At 34.4% G+C, this 16189-nt stretch overlaps 1 protein-coding gene across 1 annotated transcript in view; it reads left to right on the top strand.

Annotated features, from left to right (window-relative positions):
- The first annotated feature begins 670 nt into the window (after positions 1–670).
- Positions 671–16189, top strand: part of unc5a (unc-5 netrin receptor A) — a 480707-nt gene continuing 465188 nt past the window's right edge. Inside the window, exon 1 of the mRNA XM_056471872.1 lies at positions 671–1146. Coding sequence (XP_056327847.1) covers positions 1053–1146 — 94 coding nt within the window. The 5' untranslated portion in view covers positions 671–1052. The remainder of the gene's footprint in view (positions 1147–16189) is intronic.

Below are 16189 nucleotides of genomic sequence, written 5' to 3'. Positions count from 1 at the left end.
GTGTTTTGGCTGATACTCCCACTGCGATTCAGAATTACCTTTCTAATTTCTTACACTAACAACAACAACAACAATAATAATAATAGTAATAATAGTAATAGTAGTAATAATAATAATAATAATAATAATAATAATAATAATAATAGATTAAATATTAATTATGATATTATTTGTTGTGCATCACTTCACTTTAAGTGTTTTAATTGTTTTAAAAAACAATATAAATGACTATTTACAATAATACTGTTTTATTGACCAATATACTAATTATAAAACAGTTTTAATAAAACAGTGAACGTAACATGTCTATTTTTATCTGTTCATTCATTCATGTATCCCTTCATTCATTTGATCCAAAAAGTCTTTAATTGTCTGCCTTTGTTTGCTCAAAATGCCAACATGTTTAAGGGCATTTAGATAAGATTGCGTACAGAAAACAATGCAAATGGCAAAAGCAAACCTCTTCCTGACACATGAATTTGGTACAAAATATGGGCACCAACCCCGGTCTCTAAATGCGCTTTGATTGGATATCCGCGCTCCGTTCCAGTCATTCTCCACACTCCGCTCCGCGTTTTGCTTTCTCTCTCTCGCCCTCTCTCTCCCTGCTCTATACATCGCGTATCCTCACTCCTGCATTGCTGTAGCAGCAGATGTGCACGCGCTCAAGCCCGTATCCAGCGATCTCTATATACCGGAGCAACTAATTCGCAGCGGAGAGTAAAAAGACGGACGTTTGCTTTTTAGTCACTCTCTTTCTCTCTTTCTTCACGCGTCTGGAGTGTGTGTGCATGTGTGTGCGTCTCTTTGCATGCGTGTGTGCGAGTGTGTTTGAGCTGAAGAAATTAGAGCCGCGTCTTTATTTACCACACCTGTGATGCGCTGCTGTCTCTGAGCAACCAAGACGCGCTGATGGCAAAGGTACAGCGGAGGATTTGTGTTGAGGAGGACTTATAAATGCGCTCATCGCTCTGATATTACCAAATCTGAGCTTGGACAAGACCGCAGATACTCATTTTACAGACTTAAACTTGAACCAGAAGGTGATAAAGATGCCGTTACACCTGAGTCCCTTTGTCCGCTGGAGATCCGGGGTTGTACTCACATGGATCTGCTTCTTCTTTTCTTCGGGATTTACCTTCGCTGGTGAGTTTAATTCAAGCTTTGGTGTATCTTTTCAGTGTTTTAGCCATGCGTAATCTGTGCGTAATTGCTCCACATACACACGCGCGCGGCGGCAGCTTCCTTTGTGATGTGCGTTCACGAATAATAACAGCGTGTATTATTCCACTGGGTTCATCTGAGTGCTATAGAGGTCAAACAGGATCCAGATTGGGTTATGCATGTTACTTTTAATAAGCAGAACGCTTGGGAATCCAGTCGAGTAAGCTATTTTGGAACTTGGACGTGCTGTAAGTTTGATTGACAGGTTTCTCACGAGGCAAATGCAAAGGAATATAAGCGTGCTTGTGCTGGACAAATGGTCTGTTCTGTTAAAGATGCATGTAGAGATCTTTATGATAAGGCTGTTGGTGGATGTTACACGGTGGATTGTGTATGCATTTTATTTGTGTGCGCGTCAGCTTGAATGAAGCGCACATTTCCACGCGCAGACACATGCACGCGTTCCTGCTGCATCGGCAGTGTTTCTGACAGCTCCGCGAAGTACAGTGAGCTCGGACAAACACTGAGCACTGCATTTGTTGTGTGCAGATCTCTAGGATGGGCTGAAACATTGCATTCGTGGTGCACAAATACTCGTGCTCTCCTCCCCGTCACACGTCTTGCACTTGTTTTGGTCACCCATTATAGGCTTACAAAAGAAAGAAATGGATGTATATGAGATGCTTTATTATCAGACATTGGAAAGTGGTATTTTTTATAATACTTTTATTTGTTTGCAATTCATTCAAAATACTAAAAGATTACTTTAAAAACATGAATTGAGAGCAGTGCATGTCAAAAACGCTCAGCTTTGTGTCCTGTGCGTGAATAATAAATGGATAGCTCAACACAATGTCATAATTCAATCACACAGTTTTATTGTGCAAGCTTGTTATTTTTGTTGAACACAAAAGAAGATATTTTGAAGAATGCTGTAAAAATGTAACCATTGACTTCCCTAGTATTTGTTTTTCCTAAGAATGCCAATGGTTACGTATCCAAAATCCTTAGCTTATGTGTTTTACTTAAGAATCAAAACTAATATGCATTAATATTAAATGCATTGTTCACCTGAAAAAGAAAATTCTGTAAACCACCCTTGTCTTATTGTGCATAACCCTTGTTATTTTTGTTGAACACAAAAGAAGATATTTTGAAGAATGCTGGAAACCTGTAACCATTGACTTCCCTAGTATATGTTTTTCCTAAGAATGTCAATAGTTCCAACATTTTCATCATATATTCTTTGTTTTTAACACCGTGAAAATAAAAAAGACTGGTTTGCAACCACTTAAGAGAAAGTAAATGATGTCAGAATTGTAATTTTTAACTGTCCCTTCAATGTGTATAGCATATTTTAATGCACATAAATCCTACTGTCCTATTTAATAATGCTTTTATAACGACTGTTTATTTGCAGTTCAATCGAAATGCTGAAAGATTACTTTAAGAGCGGTGCAAATCCAAAATCCTCAGCTTATGTGTTTTACTTAAGAATCAAAATTAATGTATGCATTAATATTAAATGCATAGCTCACCTGAAAAAGAAAATTTTGTCAACCACACTTGTCTTATGGTGCATAACCCTTGTTATTTTTGTTGAACACAAAATATTTTGAAGAATGCTGGAAACCTGTTACCATTGAGATCCAATGTATACTTATTTTCCCTATGACTGTCAATAGTTACATGTTTCGAACATTTTCATCATATATTCATTGTGTTTAACAAATTAAAAATAAAAGGACTGGTTTGCAACCACTTAAGAGAACGTAAATGATTTCTGAATTGTAATGTTTAACTATCCCTTCAATATGTATAGCGTATAAATCCTACTGTCTTATTTAATAATGCTTTTATAATGACTCTTTATTTGCAATTCAATCGGAATGCGGAAAGATTACTTTAAGAGCGGTGCATATCCAAAATCCTCAGCTCATGTGTTTTACTTAAGAATCAAATTGATGTATGCATTAAAATTGAGTGCATATCCCACCTGAAAAGAAAAATGATGTCATAATTCAACCTTGTCTTATTATGTATAACCCTTGTTATTTTTGTTCTACACAAACGAAGATAGTTTGAAGAATGCAGGAAACCTGTAACCATTGACTTCCATAGTATTTGTTTTTCCTATGAATGTCAATTGTTAAATGATTCCAGCATTTTTTTAGTATGTATTATTTTGTGTTCAACAGAATAAAAACACTCAAACTTGTTTGGAACCACTTAAGGGAGAGTATATGATGACAGAATTGTAATTTTTAACAATCCCTCCAATATGTATAGCATATTTTAATGCAAATATATCCTACTGTCCTATTTAATAATGCTTTTATAATGAAAAGATTACTTGAGGAGCGGTGCATATCCAAAATCCTCAGCTTGTGTGTTTTGTTTTAAGAATCAAAATTAATGTATGCATTAATATTAAATGCATAGCTCACCTGAAAAAGAAAATTCTGTCAACCACCCTTGTCTTATTGTGTATAACCCTTGTTATTTTTGCTGAACACAAAAGAAGATGTTTTGAAGAATGCTGGAAAACCTGTAAACATTGACTTCCATAGTATTTTTTTCCCCCTATGACTGTCAGTGGTTACATGTTTCCAACATTTTCACCATTTATTCTTTGTATTTCACAAAATAAAAATAAATGGACACCTAAGGCAGAGTAAATGATCTCAGAATTGCAATTTTTAACTATCCCTTCAATTTGTATAGCATATTTTAATGCAAAAAAATCCTACTGTATTGTAAACGCTTGTTCACTGCGCTGCTAATGTTGCACACAATTCACACTGACAAAAGTAATGAAACGAAGGCTGTTGGATATTATAATAACATCAAATAACACTTTACCCTATTGTCTATGCATTAACATAATTAGAGTTGCTGGATTATCCTAAGTGTTTCCCAACCTATCAAATAAAGCATTGCTTAATCTATAAAACTGAAAAGCACGGCTAAAAATGAATGCATTTGTTTGATTTTGCATCTTTGAATAAATGTCATGCGATATGATGATGAAAATAGCTCATTTTAGGCAGCATCTGGTATTGGTGAAAGTGCTGTGGAGGTGCATGAGAAATGTTTGCGAAACGCTGCCCTTGTCCACCCACAGTGGGCTCACACGGACTAGTTTGGGCTTGCAGAAATCTGCTTTACATTGTCAGGAGAAGGATGAGAAATACGGAAAGGTTTCGGCTGTGGGAAAAAAAGATGACTGTGGGAAAGTCTGGAGTAATCATCACTGTAGAGCACCCTTGAGGAGCGGCTTTAAAATTTCACACTTGGCTTATATTCTCCGATGTGGACAGAGGGCTAACTTGTTAAAAGTTGTGTAATTAGCTATCTTGCTTTAGGAAATGCTGAAGTTTAAGAGTTGTGTTTTCTTGTGCATTAATTAGAGAAGGATTTCTGCATAAATTAGGATGAAGTAAACATCGGCACCCTAGGGATTCACACCGTACATGGTGGCATTTTTGGAGTTTTTTTGATTTTATTTTTTGCATGCAGCTAGGCTTGTGCAATATATTGTTTCAGCAATGACATCGCAATGTGTGGATCTGCTTTGTGAGATTTGCAATGTCAAGTTAGGATTATAATTAAGCAGAAAACACAGTTAAGAACATATGGAATCTTTAACCTAATAGTAAAAGAGTTATCTATTTTTCTTTAGTGTGTGGCTATGTTGGAGAAATTATGAAATGTGTAGCTTTAACAAAGATTAATTAAATTGAATTGTATCTACAATGAGGATTACCATATAAATCTGCTTCTGTAACTGAATAAAAAATAAAGATTCTTGTGACTTTTTATCTCAGAGTTGAGTTATACAAGCTCACAGTTCTGGCTTTTTATTCACATTTGTGCGATGTAAACTTCAAATTGTGAGTGAGATATAAACTTCAATAGTGAGATATAAACTCACAATTCTGAATTATTAAGTCTGAATTCTGAGAAATTAAATCTCAAATGCATGATATAAAGCCAGAAATTATGTAAACTTACAATTGCAATTACATACAGCCAGAAATGAGAGAAATAGTAACAATTGTGATGTAAACTTACAATTGCAATGAAATACAGCCAGGAATGAGAGAAATAGTAACAATTGTGATGTAAACTTACAATTGCAATGAAATACAGCCAGAAATCAGAGAAATAAAGTTACAATTATGATGTAAACTTACAATTGCAGTGAAATACAGCCAGAAATCTGAGAAATGAAGTCACAATTGTGATGTAAGCTTACAATTGCAGTGAAATACAGCCAGAAATCTGAGAAAGTCACAATTGTGATGTAAACTTACAATTGCAATGAAATACAGCCAGAAATCGGAGAAATAAAGATACAATTATGATGTAAACTTACAATTGCAGTGAAATACAGCCAGAAATCTGAGAAATGAAGTCACAATTGTGATGTAAGCTTACAATTGCAGTGAAATACAGCTAGAAATCAGAGAAATAAAGTCACAATTGTGATGTAAGCTTACAATTGCAGTGAAATACAGCCAGAAATCTGAGAAAGTCACAATTGTGATGTAAGCTTACAATTGCAGTGAAATACAGCTAGACGTCTGAGAAATAAAGTCACAAGTGTGATGTAAAATTACAATTGCAGTGAAATACAGCTAGAAATCAGAGAAATAAAGTCACAATTGTGATGTAAGCTTACAATTGCAGTGAAATACAGCCAGAAATCAGAGAAATGAAGTCACAATTGTGATGTAAACTTACAATTGCAGTGAAATACAGCCAGAAATCAGAGAAATGAAGTCACAATTGTGATGTAAACTTACAATTGCAGTGAAATACAGCCAGAAATCTGAGAAATGAAGTCACAATTGTGATGTAAGCTTACAATTGCAGTGAAATACAGCTAGACGTCTGAGAAATGAAGTCACAATTGTGATGAAAACTTACAATTGCCGTGAAATACAGCTAGAAGTCTGAGAAATAAAGTCACAATTGTGATGTAAACTTACAATTGCAATGAAATGCAGCCAGAAGTCTGAGAAATTAAGTCACAATTGTGATGTATACTTAGAGCTGCAATGAAATACAGCCAGAAATCTGAGAAATAAAGTTACAATTTTATGTTATAAAGTCAGAATTCTGAGATGATAAACCACAATTGCGTGATATAAAGTCAGAATTTTTAGATATAAATTAAAATTCTAATATATAAAGTCAGAATTCTGAGATAAAGGTCGCAATTTCGGGATGCAAATTCAGAATTCTGACTTCATATCTCGTAATTGTTGGAAATAAAGTTGGAATTCTGATGTAAACTCTCAATTGCAAAGAAAAACGTCAGAAGTTTGAGATGTAAAAAAAAAATACTTGAAAAGTAATTCCAACAGATTTCAAGCCATCATGAAGTAAAAGAGGAAGAAAAACACATCCTAAACACATCCAGAAGTTTGAGATGTAAAAAAAAATTGATGATATAAAGTAAGAAGTCAAAAATAAAAGATAAAATTTCGGGTTATAAAGTCAGAATTCTAACTTCATATCCTGCAATTCTGAGAAATAATTTGCAATGTTGATATAAACTGCCAATGTCAATAAAAAAAGTAAATATAATTGACAAATATAAATGTAAACATTTATTGTGTGGTTACTTATGGTATATTGAAATGAAAATGAGATTGTTTTAATCATCGAGTGGCCTTCTAACTATTGACACAATGTGATTGATTGTGGGACAAAAGGGTGGAGTGAGAGGATTGTGTCACACACTGAGGAAGGCATTGTGCCGAAATGATTGTTTTGTATCACCCGAAGAATGTAAAATAAAAATTGTACGAAGCAATTATTTAATGAGTGCGAATCATGACATTTTGAACAATTAAAAAGTCCGAAATCTGAGACCAAACAACAACACAATTTTATTAAATAAAGTAAGAAGTCTGAGTTATAAAGTCAGAATTCTAACTTCTCATCTTGCAATTCTGAGAAATAATGTTGCACTAGTGTGATATAAACCAACAATTATATCACACAATAAAGGGACTAAGCTGAAGGAAAATAAATGTATGAATGAATAGTTCATGTTACTAAATACAATAAGAAATGAAACCTTATTGTAAAGTGTGACCGAAAAATGAAATATTATTTTCCAATATCGTAATTTCAAGCCATCGTGAAGTAAAAGAGGAAGAAAAACACATCCTAAATTCCCACCATCTTCATATGCTCTGTTTAATTTGTCAAGGACACTTATGTAGCTTGTCTTGCGAATGGGAAAAGATCACACAGGCACGTTTCTATTCTCCAGACTTGCGAGGAGGAGGAGGAGGGAAAAAAACGTAAATTGGATGGAGGAGAAATAATGGAAGCTTGTGCTCGCAGACATTGTTAGTCCAGAGATCATAGAAGATCGCACAAGGTGCTCTCACCAGGGGAGAAAACAGGCTGACGGTGCATTTATGTACATAGAAAAAAAAAAAAAACGAACTTGTCTTTCCCCTGAAACATAATCCGGTCAAAAATAAAGGTCGCCCTGTCAGTCTTGATCAGAGCGAACACCAGAGACTCTTCCCTGAACAATGTGCTGCCTTCAGGGAGATCAGCTACCGTCCAGCCGACAGGAGGCTTTTCATCAGTTTACAGACTCAAGGAATCAGCACATTGTCTTTGCAGTGTGTGTGTGTCTGTGTGTGTGTGTGTTTTGCTAGAGCTTGTGTTAGTGTCTCTGTTAGATTCACTTCAGGATTTTATGTGCACTGCAAAAAAATGCTTTTCTTTGATTTTTAGTCTTGTTTCTAGTCCATATATACATCTATCTATCTGTCTGTTTGTCTGTCTGTCTATTCAAAATAATGAAGCATTACGTTTTGATTTGTGCATCTAATAGTACAAGTTTTTTTGGGGGGGCAATTTTGGACTTTTTATTATTATTTATTTTTGCATGCAGCTAGACTTGTGCATTATATTGTTTCAGCATTGATATCTCAATGTGTGAACCTGCTTTGTGAGGTCTGCAATGTTGAGTTGGGGTTATAATGAAGCAGAAAACACAGTTAATAACATATAGAATCTTTAACCATAATAGTGAAATGTATATCTATTTTGCTTAGGTGTGTGGCTATGTAGGATTTCAAGCAAATCAAACAATTTAATCCATTTAGCCATGAGAAATTTTAAAACGTGTAGCTTTGACAATGAAGACTATACAGAAGCCCATTCCCTCTGTTATACCACATTGTCTTTGTAGTGTGTGTGATTTACTAGAGCTTGTGTTAGTGCCTAGATCTATATGGAAATGCTGCATTGCTTTTATATATATATATATATATATATATATATATATATATATATATATATATATATATATATATATATATATGGTACTTTAGTGTAACATATTGTTGGTATTGGTTTCTCAGATAATGGGCCCTATCATACACCCGACGCAAGGCGCGACGCAATTGTTATTTGCTAGTTTCAGCATGGCGCAAGAGTCGTTTTGACGTTTTGCACCGCGCTGTTTAAATAGCAAATGCATTTGCGCTCATATGTGCGCCCATAGGCGTTCTGGTCTTAAAAAGGAGGCGTGTTCAGGCGCATTGCTGGTGTGTTGCTATTTTGAGGAAGTTAAACAGACTGTTCAATAGATCAGATCAAAGCAGGTCTATAGTCCAGCGCAGAGTGCGTTAGTTGTGCACCTCACTTACACATTGCTTAATACACACAGGGTGTACAGCAATACGCAAATATCTCTACAAATGAAAAAGATCCTTTTATTTAAAGGATTAAAATATTACAAAAACATATTATTTTCTAGCCTACATACATATAAAAACCACTGCCTTCATCTTGGGGGGCTTTTCAGTTTATTCATAACAATTTGCTTTTGTATAATGTTATTATTAGTAGCAGTATTATTTATTATATGTATATTTATATTTGTTTTATTAAAAACAATCTTATATTTACCCACCTGTCAGGTTTTAGACCATATGGGGCACAGCATGTGTATTAGGATATAACTCAGTTTTCTGAGCACACTTTGTCGTTGTTCATTTATTCGTTTGCTGGAAATTAGAGCTGAATTTAGAAATAGTTTTGAAACAAATCTTTGCGCTTAATAAATGAAATTAATTATTTATAGACTAATAGATGTCTGTGCGTACAACACATTTCCCTATCCACGAGAGTGAAAGTGAAAGTTAATAATGAGGAGGCTCATCTCTTATCCTCACGCTGCAGATGCTCTGTTTAACTGTTTTCTCACTAGTGAAGCATTCAGTTTTTACACTTACAAAGTCCGCCATGTAGATAGCAAACGCACCATGGCGCGACGCAACTGACTCTTAAAGGGAATGAGAGATGAGATCCAGCGCAAAGTGGATTTTTCTGTCCTCCGGACACGCCCTAAATGCTTTTGCACCCTGCGCTTTGGTCACCGAACGTCTTTAGGAATAGAAAGATCAAACCTTTTCACTGTGATCTCCAGTTTTATTGTTAGATTAGTTCCAGTTTTGGGGGCTGCACGGTGGCGCAGTGGGTAGCACGTTTGCCTTACAGCAAGAAGGTTGCTGGTTTGAGCCTCAGCTGTGTCAGTTGGTGTTTCTGCTTCATCATATTCAGTGCACACTCTGAAAGTACATGCAGTCGCAGTAAAGTATGCCTCCTTGTTTGTTCCCAGCTTTTTGGAAAAGGACTAATATAATGGCTTTGCTGTTTTCTCCATGTGTGAGAAAGAGACGGGGCATTTTTGTGGTTGGGGTTTTGTGGTGGGCTTGTTTCAGAGATTTTTGGCACTGCTCTGAGTGTGCTTGGATGTTCACTGAAAGGCTGCAATGAAACTCGAAAGCTTTCTTATGTGATTAAGAAGCTTCTCAAAGGCCCCTCGGACCCCAGAGACGTGATGTTACTGTCGTCATTTGGATTACTGCAAGCTACGGAGATATTTCAACTTGCATTCTTGAACGTTTAGATGAGATTTTGGCATTTGCATGCTGCTTTTTATGGTGATGTGCATTGCAAAAAAGGAAAGAAGGAAAAAGATTTCCGTCCTTTACTTGCAAGCTTTAAAGTCAAATGATGCATGTAAAAGCAGCAGAATCTTTTATGTCGGGCTTCAGATACTAACCAATGAAGATATTTAAAGATATTTCATCTTGCATTTTTGAAGTTGAACATTTAGTCTAGATTTTGGCATTTGCAGGCTGGTTTTATGGTGATGTGCATGTAAAAAATCAAATATGAGGAAAAAGAGTTGTGCCCTTTTACTTGGGAGCTCTAAAGTGAAATGATGCATGTAAAAAAAAAAAAAAGATTCTGCTCTTATGCCCGGTTTCTGATACTAACCAATGACTGATCAATTGAAGATATTTGAAGATGTAAATATTTCAATTTGCCTTTTTGAAGTTGAACATTTAGTCTAGATTTTGGTGTTTACAGGCTGGTTTTATGGTGATGTGCATATAAAAAATGAGGAGAATGAATTTTGCTCTTTTACTTGCAAGCTCTAAAGTGAAATGATGCATGATTCTGCTGCTATGTCGGGATTCTGATACTAAGCAATGACTTTTCATAGACTGACCAATGTAGATATTCGAAAATATATCAACTTGCATTTTTGAAGTTGAACATTTAGATTAAATTTTGGCATTTGCAAGCAGATTTTTATGATGGTGCATGTTAAATAAAAAAAACAATGAAAGGAAAATCAGGGAAAAAGATTTTTGCCGTTTTACTTGCACGCTCTTAAGTCAAATGATGTTTAGAAAAGATTCTGAATATTTCAACTTGCATTTTTGAAGTTGAACATTTAGACTAGATTTTGGCATTTGCAGGCTGGTTTTATGGTGATGTGCATATCAAAAAAATGGGAAAGCAAAATATGAATTTTTATTTTTTGCCCTTTTATTTGCAAGTTCTAGTCAAATGATGCATGTAAAGAGAATATTCTGCTGTTATGTTGGATATCTCTGATACTAACCAATGACTTTTCAATGACTGACCAAGGAAGATATTTAAAAATATTTCAACTTGCATCTTTGAAGTTGAACATTTAGACTAGATTTTGGCATTTGCAGGCTGGTTTTATGGTGATGTTCATGTTATGGTGGTGATCAAAAAAATGGGGAAAGCAGAATGAGGAAAAAAAAGAGTTTTGCCCCTTTGCTTGCAAGCTCTAAAGTCAAATGATGCATGTAATGGAAAAAAAGATTATGCTGTTATGTTGGGCTTCCGATACTAACCAATGACTAATGAAGATATTATTTAAGATGAAAATATTTAAATTGCTTTTTTCAAAGTGAAATTTAGACTAGATTTTGGCATTTGCAGGCTTGTTTTTATGATGTCAAAAAAGGGAAAGGAGGAAAGTTTTTTTGCCCTTTACTTGCATGATCTTAAGTCAAATGATGCATGTAAAGAAAAGATTTTGCTGCTATGTCCGACTTCTGATACTAACCAATGACTATCCCATGAGGATAATTGGAGATTTTCATCTTGCATTTTTAAGGCTGAACATTTAGTCTCGATTTAGGCATTTGCAGGCTGGTTTATATGGTGATGTGCATATCAAAAAAAGGGAAAAGAGAAAAAAAGATTTCCATCCTTTTACTTGCAAGCTCTAAAGTCAAATGATGCATGTAAAGAAAAGATTCTGCTCTTATGTCGGGTACTTCTGATACTTACCAATGACTTTTCATTATTTATAAGAAGCGAAAGAATCCAGCACTGCTGATTTACAGAGAAAAATGGAAGATTTGAAGAGATTAATGTCTGAGAGCAGTGCTATTTAGAGTTGCGGCGAGCGTGATTAAACGTGATTAAATCCACGTTTGTTGTTTCACCCGATGTCGGCTACATCGCATTTTCACAACAATCTTAACATTTTTTTTTTAAAGAGTAGAGGGTGTGTTTCTTCTGCTTGCTCACACATATACAGAGCTCAGCATAAATGAGTCCACCCCTCCCAGATCTCTCTTAGAAATTCATTATTTCTATAGGATGCTTTAGAATATTATATTGCGCATATACTTTAATATCACTAAGCAAACATTTATCTTACTGTACATATTATGCTTATTTAAAATATACTAAATATACTTAAAGTTGTTCCAATTTAGCACACAATATATATATATATGTGTGTGTGTGTGTGTGTGTGTGTGTGTGTGTGTGTGTGTGTGTGTGTGTGTGTGTGTGTACTGTATGTGTATATGTGTGTATATATGTATGTGTATATATATATGTATATATGTATGTGTATATATATATATGTATGTGTATATATATATGTATGTATATATGTATGTATATATATATATATATATATATATATATATATATATATATATATATATATATATATATATATATGTATATGTATGTATATATGTATGTATATGTATATATATATATATATATATATATATATATATATATATATATATATATATATATATATATATATATATATATATATATATATATATATATATATATATATATATATATATATAATACATAATACACACATATACCACTCAGGACCTATGTAAATTGTGGAATATTATAATACTTAAAAACCCTGACAGTTTTTTTTATTAAAACTTTTTTTGTTTTTTCCTTATGGAGGAAAGATGAACAATAATAAAAATACAACAATATTGGAACTTAAATGAACAGTTGACTGGTCACATATTTTTTTTTACAAGTCACATTAACAAATAAATATAAATATCAGTTTGCACAGTGTAAAGGCATAAGCTCAGTCCATTTCTGCTAATGTTGCAGGTATTTTATAACGAAAAAGTCATCCTCTCCATCCTCTCCATATTTTGAACATTAGAGCTGATATCCAACCATTCAGATTTTGTATGGTGTTCGAATTGTTTCCTCTTTCGAATTATAAAAAATTATATTATAAAAAAATAGAAGTTATATCTATAAAAATAAGAACCAATATAAAATATTTAAAGCTTTTCCCACATATGATCTTTGTTGCTTGTTCAAAGTAGTTATTTAAAACTGCATCACAACTATTATGATTTTTGGGGTGGATAACTGAATAGTTTTATGTTCAATCTGCTTAAATTTGTAAAAACAATTAGGTTAACTTAATTAATTTGTGTTGGGACAACATGAAGGAATTGTGTGGAACGCAGCATTTTTACAGTGTTTGGATATTGATATGTAGCTATAGAATATAGAACAAATATTTAAATAATAAATAAATAAAAAAATATTAGCTAAACAAACAAACACTGAAAACGTAGAAGTGTTTTAAATGAAGTGTATAAGAGAAAAGGACTGTTTCCTACACTGCAAAAATGTATTCAAAGATGATTCCTTGAATTTACTAATTTTTTTTACGTTAAGGGGTTCTAAACAATTTATTTGGGCTGAATTTAAACAAACAAATTAAGTTGAACATTATTAAATTTAATGTATTTGTTTAAATTCAACACAAATAAAATAGTTTGCATCAGTTTTACAGACATCATGTTTTTCAGTGTACAGCTGGTTTACCTGCTTAATAAAACAGTTTTGTTTTATTAGTTTTATTAAGCATCAACAATGATTGTCTATATTAACTGAGAAATAAATAAAAATACTCAATTTTGAAAGGGGGTGTTCTCATTATGCTAAGCACTGTATAATATATGTATAGCCGTGTTTGAGTTTGATAAATGGAGAGGTGTGAAATGGTGTAACGGAGATGAAGAAAAAGCAAACAGTGTAAGTCAACAGCAGCTGGCTTTCCATAATCCAGGAGCATGCTCCATTTGATGACAAATGTGCTCTTTTCTTATCTCTCACTGCTATATATATGTGTGTGTCTCCTCCATAAGTGTCAAACACAGATGGAAAAGGGAACATGAGGTGGAGAACATGAGGAAGTGTGACATGAACCTTTGGGGTTGGGAAGACTCCCATCAGACTGCATCAGATCTCACAAATGTGCCCTTTTCCTTCAGTTAAACACATGTAGAGCACTAAAAAAAGGGGGGGGGGGTGATCTTTTGTGAAAAGGGCATCACACCATGCACAGGGTCAAGGTGCTGCAAAAAGCATCTTTTGCCCTAGATGTCCATTTAAAGCAGCCAGCTATTGGGAGAGAATCACTTTCGGCAAGCAGTCGCTGTACAGAATGCTATTAATATTTCATTACTGTGTCTTACCAGTGCTTTGTTTGCTTCAAGAGGTCTTAAAAAGCATGAAATGGATGTATTCCTGCATGTTTTGTTCCTCATTGTTGCTCAGGATTGGTACTAGACAACATTTAGCCACCATAGACTCTGTTTTACAGACTGCAATGAGACGTTTTCAATGTTAGAAACATCATATTGTACAAATAGCTTTAATGTAGAGTTTAACAGTATATACATTGTGTTATATTACATTTTAATAGCAGAAAACAGTGTTTCTACTGCTGTAAAGGGAGCTTTTTTCTAACCAGTGCAAGCTCTCAGTATCTATTAATCTTCTTCTGTGGCGTTTTGGACTGTATAGGTTGTTTCAAAACAGGTTCACAGCAATCAATGCAAATTCTGATCCAAATAAAGACAATGCTGTGTTCTAGTTTAGATTGTAATTCAGTCCAGTGTTGCTTCAATTAATGTGTAAGTTAATATAAGTTGTTACAATCCTTGATGAAAATATGTCTAGGGAATTAAAAGGAGTAACATAAAGATGACCAAAGTATAAACTAGTGATTAAAATGGCAAGAGAAGACACAACTACAAATTAGCACCGCAAAAGATTTATTGCTCCCACAGTGTTTACAATATTTATAAACAATAAGATGAAGTTGAAAAGAACCAAGATAAACCCGGGAGAGGGAACTGAAGTTGCGCTAGCAAAATCAAAGAAATAAATATAACAAAAATATTCCCTTAAACTCCTCCCCAAACCACTAAATAAGAAAACAATATGAAAAGAAAAGTCTTCAGCGCCAAAAGCTCCCTGAACTTATCTGAAAAATAGAAATACAAAATTAGCGCACTTCGCTAACTAGTGTGTCTATACATCAATAATCCTGCGTGCAAAGCATGTATGTCACGTGACTTACTATGTTGTTCCGGATCTCCCTTGTCATAAGTCACAGAAGGTTTTGGAATGGAGCATTAGCAGGCCAGTAGAGAGAGAGAGAGAGAGAGAGAGAGAGAGAGATGTATAGAGACAGAAAGAAAATGCACGCAAAACTGTGCGGTTCATAACAAAGTAAAAATCTTCAGTTCAAGTTAGTTCAGTGTTGATTCAGGACAATAACTATAGACAATAAAGAAGATTTAGGTGTACATACAGCTACAATATGGCAGATAAGTTGGTCAGCTTTACTACCAGCATGCAATAATTTTACACAATTTGTGATGGGTTTTTCAAATCGGAAGACACCGTGAAATCTTAGAGCTGAAAAACACAACGAAACATGGACACAGTTATTTGTGTAGCTGACTGTAGAGCATGTGCATTTGTAGGGGTTTCTCTTTCAGAATCCATCAGAATGTGCGATAGTCATTTAATGCTTCTAAAGCGTGTTTAACCCATCGTGTGCCTTTTGTTGTTAATAATTTACAAGCTCTTCATTATCTTCAGCTTTGCTTGTTTGTGACCTGATTTCCACTGTTCTCTGTATATTGCATTGGTCATTATGGAAATCAGCAGCTGCATCTGGGTCTTTAATTTGCAGTAGTATCTTCCACAGACCTTTACAATCTTGAGCTAATTTGCCTTTTTTTCAAATATGTTTTTGTAATTGCGGCACTAAATTCTGTTCATTCATTCTTTCATTTTCTTTTCGGCTTAGTCCCTTTGTTAATCTAGGGTTGCCACAGTGGCATGAACCACCAACTTATCCAGCATATGTTTTATGCCGCTGATACCCTTCCAGCTGCAAACAATCACTGGGAAACATCCATATGTGCTCATTCACACACACACACTACGAATAATTTAGCTTACCCAATTCACCTATAGTGCAAGTGTTTGGACTGGGGGAAACTAAAGCACCCGGAGGAAACCCACGCCAACACGGGGAGAACATGCA

Source organism: Danio aesculapii, chromosome 14 (assembly GCF_903798145.1).
Source record: "Danio aesculapii chromosome 14, fDanAes4.1, whole genome shotgun sequence".
Classification (NCBI taxonomy): domain Eukaryota; kingdom Metazoa; phylum Chordata; class Actinopteri; order Cypriniformes; family Danionidae; genus Danio; species Danio aesculapii.
The sequence above is the reverse complement of the archived record's forward strand: the minus strand, read 5'-3'. Positions and strand labels throughout refer to the sequence as shown.